Here is a 15375-nt window from a genome sequence, read left to right as displayed (position 1 = left end):
AAACAAAACGAAAGCGGATGTGGCGCTGATTAAATCTTTTGCGTCAGAAGAACCCAAACAGCAGCACAAAACAACCGATAGAGTCAAGGGCGAGGTCAGGACTAGGTCAGGACTTGCCACGCCCATTTCTAGGCTAAAGCCCAGCTAGCCTAGTCCGAGACTAAATAATGCTCATTGAATCCGATTTTTTTTAGACACTTACTAAGCTTGGGCTAAAGACTAGCTAGTCATTTACTAGACTAGTAAATTACTAAAGTTAGTCCGCGTTCATTAGAACGGGCCCTGCACGTGAAAAGCAGACTTTTTGCCACAAAGCAAGGACATTGTTGTGATCAACATACAGACAGATAACGTCAGGTGTGTATTATTTTGTGTTGTCTGAATGTTATGAGTATTGTTCAGAACAGGAAACAATACAACGAATGTCAAAATGTTCGATATCAAAACATTTCAGACGTGAATCGTGAACGGTTTTATATCGTCACTCCCTCCTGAAACATTTGTAGTGGACAGTTGACGGCCCAACACTTCGGACAGAAATTCTCCTCGACTTAGACTGTGACGAGTTGTTTTATTAGATATTTTAATTATTAGTTATTCATTTCAGATTCATTTTCAAATTTCACCAAATTGAGGAACATACTTTTGATAAAATGGCGTCCATAGTAAGTTGCTGAAATTTTGATTATTGTCGATGTTTAATTCCAAATATTTTGTTGTTTAGCTGATAATGATACGTTTGTACATCATTCGATCGTTTCTTTATGCATGGTTTTAAACTCTTATGAGGGAATGTATATTTTATTTTACGTGCCTTTGCATAATTAATTATATCTAATTATAGCATGAAGTCTGCGAGCGTGGGCGCGTACGTGTTTGTGTGTGTATGTGTGTGCGCGCGCGCGCGTATGTGTGCATGCTTTAAAGACCTTTTTTAAATCTATTTTTATTGTAAAAAATGCAGATTTGACTTTTATTCTGGTCAACAAGTCAGTGCTACATTGGACGACAAATAACTGGATGTTGATGATACCGGAGAAAAAGTCGAGTTTAGCGTACCAAACTCTCTCTCTCTCTCTCTCTCTCTCTCTCTCTCTCTCTCTCTCTCTCTCTCTCTCTCTCTCTCTCTCTCTCTCTCTCTCTCTCTCTTTCTCTCATTTAATTTAATCTATTATTTTTTAAATTATTTATTATATTATCTCAATATAAAGGATGAGGGTTTGGGAGGGGGGGGGGGGTGTATTTATTTCCAATGGGACTTTTTGACCTCCACTGCTAGGAACTTGTGAAAAGACTTCCCAAATACAGTAGGAAGCAATTTCTCAGAAAAAGATTGTAGCATTTATGTTGCCCTGGTCTCAAACTTTCCTGACAAAACCTTCAGTTATATTGCATATTTCATCATAGCAATACACAAACACACACACACATGAACATAAACTAGTAGAGTATATAGAGCACTAAACATGCTCAAAGCGCTTTATGTGCTCAGTAATTGAAATTACATATGTCTGTGTATACATTTTGTCCCCTTGCGTGTGTGATTACAAATAAAGGAAAAATGAAATTATTTGAACCCTGGCTTTCGGCAATGATGGATATTATAAGTGCTAACAGATGCCTAGCAGGTAACTTGTGCTGTATGAAATGAAAAATTGGTTTTATTCGACCTCTTGGAAAAATAAATGAAGCATTAAGTCGTTGAGATGAAATGCGAACTTAAATGTTTAGTGCTATGGTTAGTCAACTCGGTTTGTGTTAAAAAAATGAAGGCAGCAACCCCATGTTTACCAGTGTGCAAGCCAGTTGCTCAAAATTGAATTATAGAGCATCTGTATTGTTTTGTAATTTTGCCCTTTTTATTTTTGGATAGCAAATTTTTCCTTCTCAATATTTGGGACATTATTTTTTATGAGAAAAGTCCATGCCTAATGAGCTAGAGCAATGCAACTTGGTCAAAGCCTCAGTCATAAAACAATTTAAATTAAATCCACAGTAAAAGCTCCTTCCTGCTGTCCTAGAGTAGTTTTTTTATGTGTTTTTATGATTTTTTTTTCTTCTTAACATTCGATCAGGTAGCAGAATGAATAAAGCATTTCTCTTTACCTGACTGTGCTAAGATTACATTGATATATTCATTTTGGTTTGGATACAATTTCTAATGATTTCTGTAGTGATACCTTAGATTTAGTTTTGCCCTCTGGAGTCTTTTAAAATAAAAGGGACTCGGTGCTAAATTAAACTTGTCAGCTCAGTGTTGATGAGAATTAAGGAAAAAATTATTTTTTAAGGTTGATTGGTTTTAGAATGATTCTGACAAAAATGCTTCATGGATAACTATATGAATCATGAGAGTTTGGAGACCCAGACCATTTGTGAACGAAACAAAAAAAAAAAAAAGGAATTAAAATTTTATTTTCTAATGAGGCAGAAAATGTGAAGTCTTGAGTCCGTCAATCTTTTTAGAAAAGTGCTGAAATAGCCATTTTTTCACACATTTCCTTTTGTTAGAGGAACTGAAATTAATGCAAAACTTTATTTCTAAGCTTGCTTTTTATATTTTGAAATGTGCACAATTATAAAAAGTTACTGGGTTGCAAAGCAGGTGGTTTCGTCTATCGAGTGCATAGACATGATTGACTTCTTTAAACGGTTCCCTTTCCCTTTGTTTAGCAGACTTGTGAAACACAAGTTTTAGTTAGCCCGAAATAAAAATGGCTGAGGGTGGCTTTTTAAAAATTTTAATTACTCTTAATGGTGTCATTTTTTGATTCACTTTATCTCAGAGTGCCGAGTCGGCTCCCACCTCCCTGAAGTCTGAAAATGATGTGGATGGTCAGCAAGGGTTGTCTATTCTGCCCAGCAATCTGGACATTTTTCGTAGAATCAATGCCCTCCTTGACAACTCCTTGGATATCACCAACCAGGATGTGCAGTTACAGCAGCAACAGCAACAGCAACAACAGCAGCAGCAACAGCAGCAAATGCTTCAATATCAGGCACAGCAACTGGCCAAGACTAGTGGTATGCTAAACTTTATAATTATACAATGTAAAATTATGAATATTGTTAGATAAAGCTTTTGGAACTGGTGTCCATAAAGTTTTAATATCTGTGGTGTGATTACCGGTGGTGGGGAGTATCTTTTGAAATATAGTAAAAACTAATTAAACTGAAATTTATGAGAATTGGTTGTATTTTCCTGTTAAGACATATTTTAGTATCAATTGTTACCAAAAAAAAAAAAAAAAAAAAAAATATATATATATAAAGGGATCTTCTATAACCAGTCTTGATTTGTTGAATACTGAATTGGCTCATTTGTGATCTTTGCGCTGATAAAGTGAATATGATAATTATGGGCTTTGTTGCCACAATTTGAGAGGAGTGACGTGCAAATCACTTTTAATGAAGAATGAAAGTTGGCTGAGTAAATCGTGGGTTACTCAGTAGAATGGAGATTATCGCTCAAGAAACAATGAAAATGAGAGACTGGCGCTGATATAACCTAAATGTGTTGCAAGCGCCGTAAGACTCTAAAAAAAAAAAAACAAAGAGAGAAAAAATTAAAGGATCCCTTTCTTTTTTAAGTTTATCAATATTTTTGGTCTATCTGTTTCAGGTTTAACAGTAATGGATTCCAGTTTTATTTTTTCTCGGACTGCATATTCGTTTCTTTATTTACATACCCATAAAGTGCCTGATTCTTTCTTTACAAAATCACCACCGATAAAATGTGTGTATACATTTTTCAGGGCAGGGGTCTCAGTTCAATTTTTTTTTTAATTTTAAAATCTAGTGTGTGGCGGATTGAATTGTCCATAAGACAGAAACATTGGCCCTCTGTAGGACAGTGGATTATTCACCAATCTGTAGGTTTCTCTCTTCTATCACTCTATATTATTTGTCCTTTCCATGCAGCTTTGTCATATTTTTTTTTCTGGAAGGAGGACCCACTTTGTTTCATCCTAATTGAGTATAGTGCGGCTATGTGGTCTTTTAGTATGATACTCGCCTTTGGATCGTAAGATCCTGGGTTCGAGTTCTGCTCTGATGGGCGCATAGTTTAGTCCTTGCAAAAGGCTCTTTACTGAATTCTCTCACCGTACTAGGGTGTAACATTAACAGCGTTGTCTCTGTTGGGGAAAAAGTTGTAATATTGCTTAATAGGTGTCAGGTGTCTTGTCCTACATGCTAGAGACCCCTTATAAAGTGCTTTGAGCACATAATTTAGTGGGTACTGTGTTTTTTAAAAGCTTGAGTTTCATTCCAAATTTATAGTCTTACTGAGAGAGAAAGAGTTAGATTTATCTGGGGGGTTTTGGGGGCGGAAAGTGTGTGCGAGGGGATATTTTTTAATTGTGAATTCTCTTTCCGGTTCAAGTTATCTGTAACCATCTGAGTGTTAAAAGCAGTGTCAGTGTGGGGCTTTGGTGGTTTTAGACTAGCCTCAAGGACATATTGCTCAAGGATCTATGTTGTTCTGTTAAACTCCTCTCCTTTGTCTTACTTTTTTTTACTAAAATTGTAAATACTCTTTTACTTGTTTTCAAGTTGGAAATATTCATGATTATATAGCAGTGCTGATGGTTTTCTTCGGATCCGCGGAAATCTGCGATTTTGAAGTCCAGAGGAGAAATTTCCTCCTATTAAAAATTACATTTTCTCGAAACAATGTGCTAGCAATGAGAGAGTTGATGTGTGGTGGAACAAACAGGTGCAGTTTCCCCACTTTTCCAGAAGTTAGAGTATCAATGATAGTCTATCATCTCAATTGCTCTAAAAGTGGGGCTTAAAGGCAATCGTTCAACATTTTCCTACTTTTTCACTTTTTGTCACCATCAGCACTGATATAGCTATGAGAAATATTTAGTTTAACACAATGGAAATCCGCGGGTGGTTGGATGGGAGCATCACCCTTGAATCATATACCTATGATGTTCGCATGGGTGTACGATCCGATAGTGATGTCGTTTCTTCTCTTTACTAGCCTATCCTGCTTCTTTGGTTTGTGATTGTATTTTTGACAGGGGATATTTTTTTTCTGTAAATCTTCTGCCTGTTTGTTCTTGGTTATTTATAATTTAGCTTATGATATCTTTAGGTTATGATTTTGATTTACATTTGTACTATTTTTGTTAGATTGCTTGTTTTTTTGTTTCAGCGGTCTCTCATATAACCTCAATTGTGTTGGAAGAGACCTAAAGCAACAAACAAACAAAACAATGGAAATCCTATAGTCATGATATTGCAATCTGTAATTCACAATTTTTCTCAATTTGGATTTTGCCTGCAAATCTGTTCATCATTTTGTCTTATCCTATTATGTTTTTTCCCAGGCCTTTAACCGACCATGTCAAACGCTCAAAAGCGAGACTGACAAATCCTTCATTTATTTTTTTTTTTTTTGGTCTTCTGTCAACAGTTGACAGTCGTCACCAACACCCATCCCCTGAGCTCCAGTCAGTGCTGAATTACGCCAATGTGCCATTGTCCCAATCTGCAGCCTACAGCACTAACAACGGTAGTGCTGGTGGCTACAATGGATTTGGTGGTGGACCTACCCCTGTCAACTCTCCTGCAGGACAACAACCGGCCCATAATACAGTCAATGCTGCCACTACAGGGGGTGTCCAAGGTGGTACCCTTTATCAAGGTAAGCTGTAGAAGATTTAATCCGGGTGGGGTTTCCGAACTCACATATTGTGCAGGGAGGTACTTGCTGTGTCATCTATCCCCCTGTATCTGTTTTCCAATTGCTTTCTGTCTTTGTCTTGGAATGAGATTACTAAGTTTTATTCTGACCCTGGCCGAAGTCCTTGGCTGGGAGGGAAACAGTTGAATGTATAATTATAGTCTTGGGAGATGATATTTTTTTCCTTGTAAATCATCTCTTTTATGTACTGTTATTTTTTTTTTAACATATGATTTGTCAACATTCGAGTATATCCCTCAGTAGCATCTTGTACTGGTGTCGTTGAGACAAAGGTAATCTCAAACTAAGTACAGTGATCGTGTCCTCTTAGAATTTACATCTGTTCCCTATTTGAACCATTTCCTTTCGTCTTTTTCCTCAAGTACTTTTAATTGTACATCTAGAATGTTTTTACTATCCAATTTTCTTCTGTTTTACTGGTGCTGATATGACCTAAATGTGTTGCAAGCGCTGTAAAACCCTTAAAAACAAACAGAAGAGGATTTTTCACTGTTTTGATATTTTAAAATGGATTCAAAGGGATTACCTATGTTTTCAGCTCAGTAAAGTTTCTTAAATACAATGGCTTCAATTTGTATTACTCAAAGTAATAATTTGAACACATAGATTTTTTTTCTTGATTATTACTGATATAATTTTTGGATGAAGTTAAAAGTGACATTAGAGATGAGGATCATGGAAATAAATATTTTTGCATCTCCATTCACCTTAATTTTAAATGGATTCGTTGATCAGGCACATACCAGCCAGTGACTGAGATGGCATACCAAGACACAGCTGCCCTTCTGACCGCCAATGCATACACACCAATCGCTGGAGGTGGACAAGGACACCGATCTATCAGACAGTCATCTAACATTGGATCCAATATTGGGTAAGAACTGAATGCAAGCACAGTGGTTTCCGTGAGATGCCACTCTTCCTTGGAACAAATTTTCTGAACCCTCATTATTCAGAGCATGTTTTGCCTTCATGAATGTTATTTTCCATTTGTTTCCTCTAATTTCTTGGTAGAGGTTGCTCATGGGCTTGAGGTGTAAGTCTTGACACGCGATAGGTAGATATAAAAAATTGTTTTCCCTTTCCATCATCTTCCTTCTTACGGGTGCTAAAATTATGTCTCTGGTACTTATAAAACACATAAAAACAAAGTGAATTGCATATTTCCGAGCCTGTTACAATTACCACACTGATAAGACCCAGTTTGAAATGAAGCTGCAGTGTGTGGGACCCCCGGATGAGGGAAGTCATAAATTAGCATGGAAAAGTCCAAAAGCTGGTCTGCAGAATTGTTAATAACACCTATGACAACAGTGTAACAAACACGTGGCAGAGGGCAACTGGATACCATTGGAGAGAAAAGGAGCGAGCATAAGCTGAAGATCTTTAAAGGTATACTAGGACAAACCACCAATCCGATCAAAGACCAGAAAATAACCAAGAAAGGAACACTGTTATTGGCTATCCCACTCCCAAGTGAATGTATTTAAATGTTGTTAGTCAAACTGAAAATTGTCACAAGTAATGTTTTTAGATCACAATGTAATAAGTTTAATAGAAATCTTTTGAAATAACGAGATCATAAGTGTAAACAGCACACACATACACCGACACACATATTGCATTCTATTATGTTAGTAGGGTACCTACAAGAGACAATCATGTCAGTCTAATTTTAGACTATCAGGAAAATTCGGAAATAAGTAATTTCTGCTAATGGGTTTTACTGATGGGGATTGCGCCCTGCATCGTGAAACCACTTTCATCATTCGAGATAACTGGTCAAGGATCTGAAATCCGCATGATGTTTGTTATCTATCTTTGTTATGATTTGGAGCTGAGACCAAATTTCAGCCCAAAAGGCTGAAAAATTGAATTACAAATAATGCATTTACTCAATGTACAAATCCGCCTCGATTATTTTTAAATTTTTTTTCTTTAAAATGGCGTTATCATAACTGTTTCCCTGTCCTAGATAAAATATAAAGTAAGTTGAAATTGTTTTCATCAGTTCTTTTTGTTATGGATTACTTATCAAGATTTTTTTAATGCCTGAGACTTGCATCGATCACAATACGGATATCACTGCAATTGATGCACCCGAAAAAACAGTATGTATTACACATTAATTGTTATGAACATAAAGACCGGACATTTTCAGACTTTGAAAGAGTGAGCATAAACAGGCCTGGTTATGATAAGTGGTTTATGCCCTCAAGTAATTTTATCCACACCTTTTGTGTTTGGCCAAATGTTCAAGTTCAGAGAGATTTTTGTTTTCCACATCCATGAAAAGGGAGCCCTCTGGATAGACTGAGCCTCCTTTGGTGAGAGCCATAAGAGTGCGCCTCACTAAACCATCAGGCTTGAGATGCCCAAAGTATATCTTTAAGCATCTCCTGCTTATTATGAGCATGGGGTCAAAAGAAAAGTTTGTTGCAATTGCGTGGGGTTCCTGACCTCCCTTAGTGGGCAGGGAGGTCCTTTGTCTTCTATCCACTTATATCTGTTTTCCAACTTGCTTTCCGTCTTTGTCTTGGAATGAGATTACTTGGGTTTTGTCCTGACCCTGGCTAAGAGGGAAACAGTCAAATGTATAGTTAGTTTTGGGAGATATTTTTTTCCTTGTAAATCATCTCTGTTATGCACTGTATTACATTTTGTTTACATATTATTTATGATTGGTAAACATTTGAGTGGGGACCTGTACTTGTGTCTGGGTGAGACTTTTAGGTGATCTCAAACTAAGTACTCTGATAGTGTGCTCTACATCTGTTCCCTCTTTGAACCATTTCCTCTATGTCTTACTTTTGTATATCTTTTTACTATCCAATTTTCTTCCTATTTTACTGGCGCTGATATGACCTAAATGTGTTTCAAGCGCGGAAAACCCTTAAAAACATAAAAACAAACAAGTTTGTTTCAAGTTCATGTGTCAACCTCGGTGATTATACTTAGCCACCACCTGTTTCAGGTGGGGTTCCTGACCTCCCATAGTGGGCAGGAAGGTCGCTGACTATATCTTCTATACCCCTATATTCTGTTTTCCAACATGCTTTTTGTCGGTCTTGGAATGAGATTACTTGGTTTTGTTCTTTCCCTTGTCAGTCTTTGCTTCGGAGAGAAACAGTCAAATGTATAGTTAAGTATTGTTATATTTGTTGTTTTGAATGTATGATGTAAGCATTTGAGTGTGTTCGTCTTAGTGGGATTCTGTGCTTGTTGCTGGATGAGACTTTTAGGTGATCTCAAACTATGCGTAATGATAGTATGCTATTGGAATCTAACTTTATTCACTATTTGTACCATTCCCCTTTGTCTTACTTTTCTTGTGTGCTTTTAATTGCAAATCTAGAATTTCTTGACTCGCCCATTTTTTTTCCTTTTTATTGACGCTTAAATGACCTAATTTTGTTGCTATGAAAGCCATTGATATTGTATTGCGGATTGTTTTGTTAATGTCTCATGCTTCACAGGCATGTGCAGAAATGTATAAATTTTTCAGTCAGTTTTCTTGTTTGTATTTTATGACTTGATACTCTTTTTATTCTCTCCAGTCCCTACACAGCCATAGATGAGGGGTCCTTGTTGCCGATTGAGAAACTCCTCTATCAAAATGTCTTCCCATCCCCCATGCAGTAGGTTTATTTTATTTTGTTATATTTTGGACTGTTGTTGTAACTTCTCTTTTGTTCTTTTCTTGTGCTTCATTTGACTAATTTTGACGTTTAAAAAGTTTGATTTGGATTCACTTCATCTTTGACTCTATTGCATTTAACATAATCAAAATTTGTTTGATTGCTTATTCATTGGTAACATGAGAGAGTTAAAAGCATAAAGATGAGACTTGGAACACATTTTTAAAAATTAGGTTTATCAATTTTTCAGTGGTAACCACAAAAAAAACTTTAATTTGCTCAAATTGCTTTTGATCAGTGACATCCATTTCAGCTTTTGATCACATGAAAATCAACATGGCAGATATATTTAATGTGCCAAGTTAACTAAATGTCGTAAAGTAGAGAAATGAGTTAATACTTCACATGCATGGTATTATTTTGGTCAATGGGATTCCCTGTCAAGTCTATACATGATAGAGTGAAAATAATATTAAAGTTGAGGTATTCGCTCTGAAATATTACTTTATTATTATTATTATTACTATTAATATTATTATTATTATTATTATTATTATTATTATTATTTAAAGGATTAACCAAGAAATAGACCTTGCGGATTGATTTTGATTGGCTAGATTTTTAAAATCCATTAACCACCATTGGAAATCGCGACCTTGATTCAATTTGACAAACTTGTGATATCTGACCATCCTTGTTTAAGCGTGGCAAGCCTGGATACAATAGGTTTTTCTAATCCTTTTGCTCAGGGACCATCTGTGTTAAGGATTATTTGGTCTCTTATTAGACTTGTCCAATTGCTTTATGTCGGCTTATAGCCGTTGAATTATTTTACACCTCTGCTTCAAAGATTTTGTGTCTGGATGACTTTTAGGTGATCTCAAACTAAGTACTTTGATAGTGTGCGCTTGGAATCTACATCTGTTTTCTATTTGAACCAATTCGACTTTGTCTTACCTTTTCTTGAGTGCTTTAATTGTAACTCTAGAACTTATTATCCCATTTTCTTCCTTTTCACTGGCCTGATAAGACTTAATGTGTTGCAAGCGTCGTAAAGCCTTAAAAACAAACATACATAAACTTCAAAGATTACACCAGCTGCCTGTTGAGAAGAGGGTCAAATTCAAAGCATTTAGCAGTATGGAAAACAATGCCCCTTTCCCACCTTACAGAACTCCTTAAGAAATATTTGAAACTCGATCGTGACAATCCTCCAATGAACCCACCGGTTTGGCTGTCCCACGCATTTGTACAAAGGCGAAGACAAGTGTACTTTTCTCATTTTGGTCTGTCTGTAGGAAACACCATTTTGAAAAGCATTCGGGAGTCCAAATCATTATCTTGAGTTCAAGAAATCCTTAAAACCCTGTCTTCTTTTTAATATGTAATATATTGAAAATTTGTGTTGATGTAAAGCACCAAGAACTTATGTCTGAGGATACTATACACTATAGTCTATTATTAATTATTATCATCATCATGATTATTATTATTATTATTATTATTATTATATTATTATTATTATTATTATTATTATTATTATTATTATTATTATTATTATTATTATTGTTATTATTATTATTATTCAATTAAGGCAAGTTGGTCAGTCATTTGTTACACCACTAAACACTGAATGAATTGAGGAGTTAGAAAAAAAGTTGGAATGCACCTCGTGCTGATACCTGTCCCTTTACTTGTAAGGGAAGAGCTCCATAAGACTTAAATTGTAAAAAATATAAAAGTCTTTAAACTAAAAACTAAAACTTACAAATTACATTATAATCCTGTTCTCAATCTCCATCCCATCCAGAGACCCTCTCCCCTCTCCCATCAGCCCACAAAGTGATGCAACAGGCTTGTCCCCTATAGAGAAGAAGCTTTACTCCAATCTCTTGACCCGTCACCAGCAAACGCATGGGATGAAATATCAACAGGCCATGGCCGCCACACAGATGGCCCAGACACCCCTTTCCCTCACGCCTCCCGTTTCGCCTCTGCAGCAACAGACGCAGCCACAGCAACACCACTACCATCAACAGCAACAGCAGCAGGATTCAATGTTAGCTTCCAACAATGTGGCAACAACGCCAGTGATCCATAGAAGAATTAGTGCTGGGAACGGGGGAATGTCTATACCAGTATCAGCAGCCCCTTCTGCTCCGACAGCTGTGACCCAACAACATAATGGCCACTACCAGGCAGATGACCCTGCTCTATTGGATATCTTGGTAAGTTTGAATTGGCAAATAATGGATAAGTTTATTAGGGGTATAAAATATGTACATTTCATATTAAGCCCTGTGACTCAGGGTTTGTTACTGGCCTCTCAACAAAGGGTACCTGTTCAAAATCCTATATAACATTGATTTTTTAATTAATTTTTTTACCTTAACAACACAAAAGAATGCTGTGGCTACACCAGTGATCTTTTCAGGTAGAAAGAATCAAGAACTTAATCCTATTATAAATAATTATAGATTGGGGGATGATTTTTGGGGCTATTGGTAGGGTCTTCAATATTCCATTTCTATGTGGCTTTGAGTGAAGTGACGTAGTTTTGTCCATGCTCTTGCCAGGAGATCCACGTGAAAAAGTTTTTCGGTTAAATATTTGCCAGGTAAATCATCTTTTTTTACTGTATGAGCATAAAGAATTTTTTCCAAAGTGCCTCTTTTTTAGAAAAACTACTATTTACAACCATCATTTCATGGCTTAAAAATGACCTATAAAAATATATACTACAAGCACCATAAAACCCTTACACGCAAAACAAAACAGTATCAGAAATTTCTATTTCAGCAAAGGTCCCACGTTATTGTCTGTGTAAAACTTTGGGTGGCCTTTGGCTTGACAGAGGGATAGACTTCTATTGGTATCTCATTATTCCCCTTTTCATCCTTTATCTTGGACAACCAAGGATTTAACGGAGGCAGCTTTAAACCCGTCCTTCCTTGTGTTGTATACTATCTTCCTTTTCTTAGGTACTGAAACGATCTTGAAGTGTTAAAAGCAATATGCATTTAAACTAAAAGAAACAACTTTCATTGACAAATTCAAAGGTCTATGTCCACTATAAACATTGAAAGAACCTCTATGTTCATATAAACATTGAAAGGTCTTCTCTGCCCATTGTTAAAGTTCAAAGGTCTTTTGTGCCCATCTTATACATTACAGAACCCTTGACTGAACTGAATTGTAGGTTTTCATGTTTTAGCATTCTCCTACACTGGATGGGGTCTTCTGACCTCTCATGGTGGGCATGAGGTTACTAGCTGTGTCTTCTATCCCCCTATATGTTTTCTATATGTAGTTGCTTTCTGTCTTTGTCCTGGAATGGGAGGATTACTTGGTTTTGTCCTGGCCCTTGCCGGAGTTCTTGGCTGAGAGGGAAACAGTCAAATGTATAGTGTTTGCTTTGGGACGCAATATATTTTTTTTTGGTAAATAATCTGTTATATACTGATCATTATATTTTTGTTTTGCACATATCTTGTAAACATTTGAGTATATTCCTTTTAGTTGGGTCCTGTGCTGGTTTCTGGATGAGATTTTTAGGTGATCTCAGAGAACATTGATGGTATGCTTTTGGAATTTACATCTGTTCCCTGTTGGAGCCATTTCCCCTTTGTTTTTTTCTTGGGTGCTTTAATTACAATTCTAGAATTTTTACCATCCCATTTTATTCCTTTTAATCGGTGCTGATGTAACTGAAAGTGTTGCAAGTGCCTTAAGACCTTTAAATACAAACAAATTCTCCTACACATTGAAACGCTGTTATTTTGCTGCCAAAAAGTTATTCAGGGTTTCATCGTAAGATACTTTGTGCAAATAATCTATCAGGAAATCATGTTTATTTTTCAGGGCCGTCTCAACATTGACAGTGAACAGTCGGGAACCTCATCCAGCAATGGAGATGGGTCAACTCTGGTGAGGAGGTAAATAAATGACTGCCCCAAGGCAATAAAGAGTAGATCTGTCTCATAGAAATAGATTGTATTTTTCCATAAAGCCATTTTAAGTGATTGACAATTTTTTAATCTGGTGAAGAAACCAGTAAAATTGAATTTTATTTTCGATGACCTAATTTTGAATTCTTCAGCCAAATCTGGATTTCCAAATGGATCTAGAGCAAATTGGTGAATATAGTTGGGGTTTTTTTATACTATGGGGATCTCTTTTTAATTGTACAACACAATCTTTTCTAAAAAAAAATACGAATGAAAGTGAAAATGGAGAGGCTTCGGATGGGAACAATACAGACAATGGACATTTTGGGTACAAAACCTTCATCAGCACAACAATAAACAAATTAACGTGGGAAAAAATAAGAAAATGTAATTCAACTTGTATTGTCTGTATTCGATGATGGTTGGGAGTATGAATGAAACGTTAGTGCGGCGTGGATAGTGGTTAGGGAGTCCCAGGGGTGTAATCAGGACAATTGAGAGGTCAGCTTGTGAAGGAGACGGGAGTAATACAATAAATAGTAGTAGTAGTAGTAATTGTAGCAGAAAAGTAATAGTAGTAGTAGTAGTAGTAGAAAGTTGTTGTGGAACAGTTTGAGGGCGAGGGGAAAAGTTCCTGAAGGTGGGGGGGGGGGGGGGGGGTGTTGAATAGATAAGATGTTTGAGCAGCGGTCCAATCTTCGCAAACGAATGGTCGGTATCAATGTGAGAGTAAAGAGTTGAAAAAATAGATACCTTTTCTAAAGTACTGAACTGATGATTATGCTTCAAATCTTGCATCCGAGGGACAGTGTTACAGATTTATTCAGTTTTATTAAGGTTCAGGAACTTTTTATCAAGGCTTCATCATTGTTTTGTTGATTATATATTTTCAATCTCAGAGGTCAAATTGTGCGACAAAAGCAGCCATCATCTCTGGATGGGAGTTCCAGCAGCAGTGGTCGTGCCAAATCAGGCACACCAGTACCTTCCAATGTGTCCAATGTGGACCTGTACGCTATTGAGAGGGCTGCCAGATTGTATCGGAATGCTGCAGGTGAATAAACAAAAAATCGGTGGCTGTTAATGGAGAAATCAAAAAAGAGGAAACGAACTTAATTCACAGTAAATGAGGGATTGCATTTGTAAATAAATAACTCCATACTTAGGCTAATATCAAATGTGATCTATTGAATCAATCTTGTTTTTGTTAAGCCTAGATTACCCATATGAAGAGAGCTGGGTTTATAGGCAATATTGTTAGATTCACAAAAATAAGAATTTACTTTCATTTTTCTCGACCATGCATGAAGTAAATCATTTAACATAGCTCAAATTTTATGATTTAATCTTTATAAAATTCAATTTTCAATGTCGGTTGACAATACCATATTGAGATGGGTCACAATTTTCACTTCATTACAATCTGTTAGTGTCTGGGGGGTTATCATCATTCAGTCTTTCATTTTATATTCTTTCTGTTAATTTCAATCAACTACCCATTTATATTATGTATATATGTTCAAATATTGTCAGAATTGAATAATTCTGAGTTTCAGTGATATTTGTTTCAGTGATGCAAAAAAAAAGTATTGTATTCAATGCATATTTTTTTTTTAATGCCAGGTAGTCAGTGAATTAAATTAAGCCATTTTTGGCCAGTATTGTCATTTTCCTCTTAAATCTGGAAATTGTACTCAAATGGTCAAAGAATTACTTTTCATTGGAACTTATTCCAATTCTGTTATTCATTATTGTTATAAATAGAAATTGTTGGGACTAATATTAGCGCTAATGTAACCGATGTCATGATGAGGTGAGTCAGATTTTAGTTTATGTTTACGGCTTTGAAATTCATTTATGACTGCATCAGTTTGATTTTCTAGTTATTTTCTGAACAGAATCTTCACAATCACATTGAAAGTCATTTTAAAGGGATTTTACCACTTTACTAAAATCAAACTAAGCCACACTGCAATTATGCAAACACAAAATATTTTGAAACAATTATCTCTATGCATGAATGTATAACAAAGTTAAGTAAACTCCCAAGGGTAAAATTGGGTGTCATAATATT

The 15375-nt window shown here is 36.0% G+C and overlaps 1 protein-coding gene across 3 annotated transcripts in view; it reads left to right on the top strand.

Moving 5' to 3' along the window:
• Nucleotides 1–15375, top strand: part of LOC144958067 (cytoplasmic polyadenylation element-binding protein-like) — a 54048-nt gene that overhangs the window by 15248 nt on the left and 23425 nt on the right. Inside the window, exons 2-9 of one of the 3 annotated variants that reach the window (XM_078889672.1) lie at nucleotides 195–357; nucleotides 2787–3024; nucleotides 5426–5656; nucleotides 6452–6590; nucleotides 9274–9354; nucleotides 11165–11582; nucleotides 13216–13289; nucleotides 14201–14355. In XM_078889672.1, coding sequence (XP_078745798.1) covers nucleotides 2985–3024; nucleotides 5426–5656; nucleotides 6452–6590; nucleotides 9274–9354; nucleotides 11165–11582; nucleotides 13216–13289; nucleotides 14201–14355 — 1138 coding nt within the window. In that variant the 5' untranslated portion in view covers nucleotides 195–357; nucleotides 2787–2984. Of the gene's footprint in view, nucleotides 1–68; nucleotides 358–389; nucleotides 666–2786; nucleotides 3025–5425; nucleotides 5657–6451; nucleotides 6591–9273; nucleotides 9355–11164; nucleotides 11583–13215; nucleotides 13290–14200; nucleotides 14356–15375 lie in introns of those variants that run through there. The other 2 variants (XM_078889673.1, XM_078889671.1) reach the window with 2 other exon arrangements.

Source organism: Berghia stephanieae, chromosome 12 (assembly GCF_034508935.2).
Source record: "Berghia stephanieae isolate SIO BIC M18660-M18661 chromosome 12, UCSD_Bste_1.3, whole genome shotgun sequence".
Lineage (NCBI taxonomy): Eukaryota > Metazoa > Mollusca > Gastropoda > Nudibranchia > Aeolidiidae > Berghia > Berghia stephanieae.
This window is presented reverse-complemented; position numbering and strand designations above follow the sequence as displayed.